Here is a 9,670-nt window from a genome sequence, read left to right as displayed (position 1 = left end):
TTTCTCTATCCTATCTTGCTCTTAATTTCATCTCCTCCAATTTCTCTCCTAATTTCTCTCTCCTCCCTCCTCATACGAGTATCTCTATCATCTCTTCTCTCTCTCCTTTTTTTTTTTTTTCTCTCCTCCCCTCCTCCTTAGAATCTCTCCTGTTTCTCTCCTTTGTCTGCTACTTAACTCTCATCTCTCTGTCTCCTCTCCTCGCTCTCTGTCTCTCCTCTTTCTCTAATCTACCTCTCCTCTGACATTCTCTTTAAATATATTTGTTTGTCCAATTGAACCATGTAGTAATTTCCGAATCAATTGAGAGTTGTTGTAAGATATTTTTTTTCTTTTCTTTGAATTATTAAAATTTGAAAACAATTTTAAATCTCATACCAAACAAGTTTTTGAATCCTAAGGAAAATTGTTTTAAAAATATATTCTTCAAAAATATTTTAAGAAATTAATTTTTTTTTAATACAATACCAAACACGCCCTTAGATACCTCGAAAGAAAGATTATGAGCAACTAAATAAAGATTTGGATCACAAATTGAAGCTCAGTGGTTGTCACTTTCAAACTATTGCCTTGTAATGCTGAATTCACTTACAAATAAGCCAAATTTTAACTTGTCACCATGGCATTTGACATGATAGCCTGACTATAAGATCCGTGAAGTCTGGCTCATTGTAGGAAGGGATCTTCCTTGGATCATTTCCTCGTAATCCATTACATCAGGAGATTTGTACCGTTGAAATTTGATCTAATGGCTGAAGGTATTATAACTTTTAAAGTGGACCCCTGTTTGTAGCCGTTGGATCATATTTCAACGGTACGGATTCCTTGATCTGATGGATTAGGAGAAAGGGATCCGGAGAGGATCCCTTTCCCTCATTGTATACATCTTTTTCCTTTTAAGTTTTAACATTATTATCTCCTCTTGTACTAATGTACTTTCACATTTTCTTTTTGACTGATTTTTATGTGCAATTCATAGAACTTGATTTTAATTTCATTTTACTTTCTGAAATTTAAAAGTTTCGATTTTCGTGTTTCAAGAGGCAAACTGAGATTAAAAGCGAGTTTTAAAGAACAAAGCAGTTACTTTTGAGTTTCAAGAAGCAAAGTGGCAACTTTTGTGTTTCAGGGGGCAAAGTGAGACCAAAATCAAGTTAATCAAGTTTCAGGAAGCAAAGTGGCAACTCTTGTGTTTCAGGGGGCAAAATAAAATCAAAATCGAGTTTCAGGAAGCATATGTAAAAATATGCCCTTCCATTTTCCCACTTGATATATAAGTGTTCGTGTAGTAAAGTTCAATTCTCCAACAAATAAATTTGTAATTATGTTGAGAAGCAACATGATACCATCTTCGTTTGCCATCAACGAGAGAGCAAAGGAGTACATGCAATAAAACTTCGACAATCAAGTTAGTAGGTGTTCGATATAATTGCATGAGAATTTAAGAATAATTTCAGATGCACACCTTCAAACAAGTCTACTTAAGTTCTCCCATTATTCTTTCCCATGAAAGAAGTTACAATCAGCTGTCAAAACAAATAATTTAAACCTAATCATTCGTCAGGAAGATACTATAACAATAAAGCAGTCACCAAATTTATTTACCACACATACATTGCTCATTGAATCTCAAACTCTAATAATTCACAAGTTTTCTACACTCCGAATCATTATAAAATTTTCGAAAACGATGAACAACATCGTGCTACGCAAGATGAAAAGATCTGACGGGAATCACAAAATGAAGACATAATTAAATGTTTAGAAGTAATCGTAGTCGCAAAAAAGATTTGAAAACAACAACTTGGTGCCGTTGAAATGGTGGTGTCGCCGTCACCAATTGGCCTCTCTTTCCCTGATGGCAACATCAAGCAAGTTGGCTGATATTGGTCTACAGCTTACTGCTGACCCTCTTCTGAGCTTTCATTCTGCACCGTTGGTTCCTCACCACCAAAGCCTTCAACTAGATATTATTTTTCTTAAATTTTTTGTCCTTGTAAGGACCTAAATCAAATAAATAAATAAAAATAAGAAAACAACAAGTCTTGGAAATAGGAAAAGGGAATAATATGAATAAATTATAGGACAACTATGTTTTGTAGTCATATTTATTATTTTAAAGAAAAGAAGATATTATATATTTATTGAGTTATTAACCTACGGAAATGGACGCACAAGGACCCACTATAGACTGTAGTGCCTCATTTGGAAATTCAATCGATAATTGGCTACCTCTCTTGATCAAAATGTTGCACGTCCTTTTTGTGCGTAAAATGACCAAAAACACCCTCTCTTTTTTTTTGAGTGAAAGAAATTTCATTAAAAATGATCAAACACATACATACGATAAACATGTTAAATGTGTCTTTTAGAACAACTCAAGAACCTATGCATGTCAGAAGAACAGCACAACCCTACAATTATAAACACATCAAAAATACAGTACAATTATTCAATCATGAATGATCCTTAGTCCTAAACTCTAAACCCTACTCATGAGAACTAAAACATTGCAAGCCCGAGAATTAATGTAGAGACTCCACGAGGAAAATATTACACCAATCTCTAATAATTTTGCAATCCTTAGCAAAGAAGCTCTACTACGAGTGTTGAGTTTTCTTCTCACAATCTTTTGCTGGAGTACAAATGACAAAAAGCACCACTTCAGATTCAAACAATAATCGCTGTTCTAGAATTTAAGACTGAAGAAACTATGATCCACAACCATAAAAACTCTCATCGACAAAGCAAAGAACAACCATAACTATGAACTGAAAGCTCTTCTCGATAAGATCGAGAGAGTGACTACTACTAGAACAAAGAGGAGAAAAAATGAAGAAAACAAGAAGGATTTCCGACACCCCAACGCCAAAGGTAGGGGTTGGCGACTATGATATATTTTTTTTCTTTCTCTTGTTGTTTACCAAAAACACCCCAAGTATGTATCAGGTTCAATGGATGTTAACTCAAATACATCTATAGTTCAGATATGTCCGTCTTGGGATCTTTGACCTCAGAATTATGTAGTTCTAGTCTTGGCAAGCGAAATCAGTGAAATAAATTCAAGATTTTATTGAAGGACAATCGTTCATAAGCACACATAATTTGACGTTTTTATATAGGGATGTGATACACACACACACTATTTTTTACTTCTTACACACTCTTCTAATTTTTAGCAATTGGATCAAATGAATTGAAGAAGATCAAATGACCAAAATCAGTAAGAGTGTGTGAGAAGTAAAAAGAAATGTATAGATAGCACACCCCTTTATATATGCGATAAACACGTGGAAGGACTTGACCCACATTCGATCTTAATATAAGCTATGTTTTAGTTAAGGTGGATCATTCACAGGCACGTGAACGATCTTGGATCGTTGACAAGAGTGGATGTAAGTGTATGTACTCATCATTTAAGCACATGTTAACCACTCTAAATCCTCAATCACGCAGCGTAACTTTACTATCACGTTATCATTACTTAACATAAGTTACTTTGCTTTTTTAGATTAATTAGGTGACCAGCTTTAGTACCCAAATCTGCTAGAACACTTGCTTTCTTATTTACAATGTGTTTCATGCAAGGCAGAATTTGTCTTTTGAAGAAGTTGCTTGAACAAATAGTTGCATGAAGAGGTCGTCTACGGTAAGTGGAGTGTGAGCAATCATTTTATTACAATTTTGTATGGAAAAGATGATGTACTAGTTATTTGAGGTTTGAGCTTGATTAGGCAAACATATGATTTTTAGAAAATGGAGGTGAATTGTCTGCCCTCCCATTTTCATACTCTTCTAATGCCCTCATGTTTGTGTGATCACGGTTAAACCACGTTAACATTTTATATTCCTATTATTTTTTGTTTTATTATTTCTATAAAAAATAAATATAAAATGATGACATGGCTTATCCGTGACCACACATCACAGGAGGGCATGAAGAGAGTATGAAAATGGGAAGGTAGACAATCTACCTCCTTAGAAAATATTAGAGAGAGAGAGTAATGTAATAATTTAATTGTCGAAATAATAGAGGGTATTTGTGACATTTAAACTGATCATTAAAGTGGTGCTTCATTGTCAAATGATTTGTTAGCCAGTTAAACTCCATCATGCAATGTAATCACAGAAAAAGCCAAGGTTGATTTCGTAAGATTAGTGAAAGAGTACTGTATTTTTGTTTTCTTGTACTTACTAATACACGGCTTTCTTTCATTGTGAGACACAACACTAGTCTCAATATAATTTCAGGTTTGTATTCTATATTAAGAGGAAGGGGTAGGGTTAGCCTTTAATAGACTAGTAATATGTGGTTCAACTATACGAGAATCGAACTTAAGATATTTTACTTACAAGTGAAGAAGAATACTACTATACCGTAATACTAAGTGATGTCAAACACATATAATTATCGCACGAATAACGTACTCTAACACCACGTGTTGCTATTGCGAGTGATATTTTTTGTTTGGAACAAAGATAGTAAAGTATTTGCATGTATACTTGTCCGGTGCATTCACTTCCCGTATTTGGAATCCAAATGATACAGAGAATAGAAGAGTGAATTATAGAAAAATGTACGAGTAAATACTCTTATATTTCGTTGACAAACTGATTGTATATAGGAGTTAGAATCTTACTTTTATAATATTACCTAAATAATATGAATACTAATTCCATCTGAATCTAACCATTTTCATGGAAGAAGAATACCAGTCAGCCAAATACTAGGAAAAAGTGGGACCAACCGAGAATTATAATCAACAATTAATTGATATAACCTATCATTAGAGAGATTTTTTTTCTGTCATCGGAATACGAGATGGTACATCACGTGTTATTATACAAATAGTGGAATATATGTATTAAAAAATTAATAACTTAAAAAATAAAAATTTTCACTACTTGCATAAAAACAATTGATATACTCTACGTGTTTCTGTCATAATAAAAAATTTCTCCTATCATAAGCTTTCTCAGTTCCTTAATCAAATGACCAGATAGCACGTGTCACCCAACTGACATGAGGAGACGGTCGGAGATCACGGGTTCATAAAAAAGCAAAGGTGGTGGTCGGTTGTAACACGTGGCGGACGGAGAGCAGACAGATCGGGTCGGGAACAGTCCGCGTAAGCACCCGCGAGGGCTGAAGTTGTTGAGCAGCTTCACACAAAACCTCCTACAAATTGGCAGCTGGCTCGGACACGTCGGACCCCACCGAAAAGTAAACAAAATAAGAAACTTTAACAAATAACTCTTAGTACTGTTTATTTTAAAGAAAAACTAATGAAAAGAGTTTGAAAACTTTGAGTTTTAATGATAAAAATAAAATAAATGGTAAAATAAATAATATCAGAATTGACTTTTAAGTGTAAAAATATGATTTTGCGTTAAAGTAAACAATACATTTTCGTTAAAACTCTCATATTTTAATGAAAAATTATATTTTTACATTAAAAAATCAATCTTAATACTATTTATTTTACCTTTTATTTTACTTTTATTTTACTTTTATTGTTAAAATTTAAAGTTTCCTAATCATTTTAATTAGTTTTTCATCAAAATATCCCAGTAAGTAACCGGCCATGGGACCTCCTACGGTCTGACTTCCTATACACGCTCCGAGATTTTTCCAAGAAGCTAAATCTCGTGCCTTGTATATATAGGAGACAAAGAGTGAAGCGCTCTCTCTCAAGCTACGTCTTGTGAGCTTCGCTGCGGGTGCGTCGCCGAAAAATTCATTAGTTTCTCCCGACCTTGATCCGAAAACTCACCGGAGTCGGCCGGAAAATTGAACAAGTGAGTTCACGGAAATGCTTTTTTTACTACCCAGGGATCTGAATATTTAGGTTTTCGTGTGAGCCCCATTGAGTGGCTTTGGTATGCGTTTTACCGATCCGATTTTCCTGGAAAGTATAATGAGTGGCATGAGAACTTTCGATTTTCCGGGAAAATTGCGAAACTTTCTCACGTGCTTGGCTGATTTGATTTTTGTTTGGTTTTTACAGGTTAAAGAGTGAGTCGGAAGCAAGAAAGGCAGAGACTTTTTGTAGATCCGATTAAAATTTCCAAGCTTTATAAATACAAAGCATTTTGCAAATTTATCAAATTTTTATTCACATTTTTCTCTGATCTGGGAAGGCAGAGAGAAATGGTTGTGAAAGTTGCTTCGACCTGCTTGCAATGGTCGCAGTCGATCGTTCCTCACTCGACGCCGTCATCTCAAGCGCTAGCCTTCTCAATCGCTTCTCCTTCCTCAAAACGACGTAACAGAGGCGGCGGTGGAGGTCAGTTATGTCTCTACGTTCACAGCTTGAGCCGGTCGGCGTTGTTCGGTGCGCCGTCGACGAAGCTGAGCCGGTCCCGGTCCTGCGGCTACCAGAAGCCGAGATTCCGGTCCATTAGACGAGCTTGCAGTGCCAGTCTGGACGCCTTCTCAGACGAAGAGTTCTCGAAGAAGATTCAAGAGCTCGCTCTCAGATTCCAGCTCTCCGACAATTTTGACGGCGAAGATGACTTTAACGTTGACCGAAACGCCTCGGATTCGGAACCGGAGGCGGCGAATTCTGATGACAATCACGGCGTCAGTGAGTCTGCAACGAGAATGAGATTTGAACAGAACCAGAGCCGGTTCCAGTTGCCGCTCGATCTAGAGCCACCGTGGCTGACCGATTGGCAGCGGAGGGACGAGATTGTGGCGGAGGTTAGCATCGAGCGGAAGGCAAACAGCGTCGACCTTCCGCTCTCTCTCCGAATCATCAAGCGGAAGATGCAGTGGCAGGAGGGTTTCCGAGAAGCAGGGGAATCTGCGTGCTGCTCTGTAAAAAAGGCCTTCTCTTCCATGGTGTTCATAATCCGAGAGCTCCATAGCTACACGTTGCAGATGAGAGAGATTCTCTTCTTCGAAGATTTGCAGGGGATTTTAAGCAGGGTGCAGAAGGAGATGCAAGCTTCGTTCGTCTGGCTATTTCAACAGGTCTTCTCTCAGACGCCGACTCTAATGGTGTATGTAATGATCCTCTTGGCAAATTTTACTGTCTACTCATTAGGCCACAACGCCGCCATTGCGGCTGCTCCGCCGATTGGGTTGTACGCCAGTGCAGCAGAGACTATTTCAATGGAAGAAGTTCACACTGAGAACGATAAATTGGATAACCCCCAATATGATTCTTCCACAAGTAAGTCGTTTTCAGTGAGCGGCAACAGCAAGACGACATCTGTAGGCGGAAACAATGGCGGTGGAGGGAAGGTCCGACCGGTAGGTAGCGGCACAGACGGTGACGGCCGGTTTGACCGGTCAGACCAGTACCGGACAATAGTCCCCGACGGGGCATCCCAATTGTCCTCATTCGGGACAACCAGAGAAGCAGAGTCGGTTTCGGGGCAAGAGAGCAGGGAGGAGGAGCTGGCTCTGTGGAATTCAGTAGTGGAAGAAGCTCATCAAATGCGGGGCGTACAAGAATCTCTGGATCACGAAACGATGCAGAGATTTGTTTCGCCGGTGACGGCGAATATCGAGGCGGATGATTACGCCGAGTACTTCAGAACTGAGCTTCTTTACCGAACGGAACTGTCCATGGAGCCTAGCAACGCTCTGCTTCTTGCTAATTACGCGCAGTTCCTCTACCTAGTTGCTCATGATTATGACAGGTACTGTTCCATTTCTTCAAATTTCTCATAATATATTAATTTTAGTGCTTAATTCTAATTTTCATGCTTTAATAGTTACGGTACAGTGATATTCTTTTTCACTTATAGATGAGAGGTTTTATGTTTGATTCTCGTTAAAGACGAATTTGAACCACATTATTGCTAACTCATCATGAGGTTATTCGCAGCCCCTTCCATTAGTGTATATAATATCGTTTACTAAAAAAAAAAAAAAATTATGTTTTAATTAATTTCAATTTCTAATGTTCATGTCCTTAAATTTGTTGGGTCAGTAATATTATATCATGGTACGAATTAAATTTTGGTGCTGACGGCTAAAAGAGGAGTGTTAAAATTGCTAACGAAAAAAAATTTCTAGTGGACAGTAGTTTATTCAACGAGAAAAGTCTTGGTCTTGTTTTTTATTTTATTTGTCGTAGTGTTTAAATGTGGTGATGGCATGATAGTGAAGTGTGTGGTGCTCTTTCCGTTCTTGGCAAAAATCATCGTGAGTTTGGTCAGCTCACGCCCTTTACATGAAATATCTTTGCTTTGATTTCTTAGGGAAGTTTCTAATTTGTTTGTTTAATGAACAGAGCTGAAGAGTACTTTAAAAAAGCCGTACGGGTGCAACCGCCGGACGCGGAGGTGTACAACAAATACGCGACGTTTCTGTGGAGGGCTCGGAACGACTTGTGGGCGGCAGAGGAGACGTTCTTGGAAGCCATCTCGGCTGACCCAAGCAACTCCTTCTACGCCGCTAACTATGCTCATTTTTTGTGGAATACCGGTGGTGAGGAAACTTGCTTCCCTCTCAACTCCGCAGAGACTAATGACATCGAGATGCATAGTAAATAAAAAGAAGAAAAAAAAAATCCAATCAATAAAAGAAAAAAGGGGCACAAAAGAGATACCAAGAACAGCAAGCAGTAGACTTATGTAACGGAATTCATTGGGACATTATTCTAAGTCAAATGCATGGTAGTGCGTATTAGCTTGGGATTTGTTACATTAGCATTTCCAATGTAAGTAAGTTTCTATCTACAACGCCAACAAGCGGAGCCGGCACCTTCCTTAATTTTCCCAATTTTACTCGGAATATGGTATTAGAAAACCTAAAAAGAAAAAGGAAAACACAGAAGCGAGAGGTACTGTATTTTTATATTTGTTTGTTGATTCCTCAAGTTTTGGTGGGGTGTGGGAAAATGGGGTGGTGGCGTTTGGGGCGGAGGGCAAGCACGGGACGGCGGACGCAGTCACATGCGCGGCAAAACGTCAGCAACAATTGCAGTGTGTTTGCCTGATGCGCGGAAGTGGTTTGCTTGTGCACAGATTATCGTGTCCATTTTGTTAATTATATATTTTTTGGTTGGCACAATCACATGGCAAAAGTGTAATTAGCGTCCTTGTTAATATATGCCATTTTGAAGTTTACTATAATTTCTTCTAAATTTTTAATACAACTTGTCAACGAGATCACGTGTTTCACGTGCATTTTATTTACTGGTATCGGTCATTGGCCTCCTCCTTCGTCCTAGGAATGATTGCTTCTGAAAACCCCTCTGGAAATTTGTGCTGTTCACTTAGTGATTGGTGGGGTATGATTACATTGTGAACTTCGCTGATTTGTTTCGGTCGGTGGTTGGTTGATAAGAAACATGAGTACCCTTTGTCTAAAGAAACAATGATGACACAATACCACAATAAAATGCTGATGATGCATGGGGGACTGAAAAATGGGGAGTCCCAATCTTAAGTGAAGTGTAAAAACACTCCTAATGCCAAAAATATACGATGTACAACTGCTTCTTACATTATACAATTCATACGAGTAGTGGCGGATGTACATTGAGATTATGATGGTCTCATACCATCTGAAGTTCGAGAGGTATATATGTAAAGGTCTTTCAAGGACCCTCCGAATGTTTGAAACGGTTCTGTTTTTTGTGTCAACCAAGTATTTAATGTAATGTTTGCTAGATATATCTTGACATATTTAGTCAACAGAACTCAACAAATT

General features: G+C 37.9%; 1 protein-coding gene and 1 long non-coding RNA gene across 2 annotated transcripts; both read left to right on the top strand.

The window, feature by feature from the left end:
• The first annotated feature begins 5,581 nt into the window (after positions 1–5,581).
• On the top strand, positions 5,582–6,084 carry LOC125468237. Its single transcript, XR_007252583.1, has 2 exons — positions 5,582–5,799; positions 6,009–6,084. It is a non-coding gene; the product is annotated as an uncharacterized LOC125468237 (long non-coding RNA).
• Positions 6,085–6,140: 56 nt separating this feature from the next.
• On the top strand, positions 6,141–9,084 carry LOC103963212. Its single transcript, XM_048569189.1, has 3 exons — positions 6,141–6,587; positions 6,654–7,650; positions 8,247–9,084. The coding sequence occupies exons 1-3, from the start codon at positions 6,152–6,154 to the stop codon at positions 8,506–8,508; spliced, it is 1,695 nt and encodes a 564-aa protein (XP_048425146.1). The 5' UTR covers positions 6,141–6,151; the 3' UTR covers positions 8,509–9,084.
• Positions 9,085–9,670: the final 586 nt, after the last annotated feature.

Source organism: the organism of the source record quoted next, unplaced genomic scaffold, assembly GCF_019419815.1.
Source record: "Pyrus x bretschneideri cultivar Hongxiangsu unplaced genomic scaffold, Pyrus_bretschneideri_v1 Contig5, whole genome shotgun sequence".
In the NCBI taxonomy this organism is placed as follows: domain Eukaryota; kingdom Viridiplantae; phylum Streptophyta; class Magnoliopsida; order Rosales; family Rosaceae; genus Pyrus; species Pyrus x bretschneideri.
Note: the sequence above shows the minus strand (reverse complement) of the source record. Positions and strands in the feature narration are given on the sequence as shown.

Bases quoted from the DNA above. Each gene is read 5' to 3' on its own strand.
- LOC103963212 (XM_048569189.1), top strand. From the start codon at position 6,152: ATGGTTGTGAAAGTTGCTTCGACCTGCTTGCAATGGTCGCAGTCGATC. The intron at 6,588-6,653 runs GTGAGTCTGCAA...CGCTCGATCTAG, and splicing joins TGATGACAATCACGGCGTCA to AGCCACCGTGGCTGACCGAT. The intron at 7,651-8,246 runs GTACTGTTCCAT...TTTAATGAACAG, and splicing joins GTTGCTCATGATTATGACAG to AGCTGAAGAGTACTTTAAAA.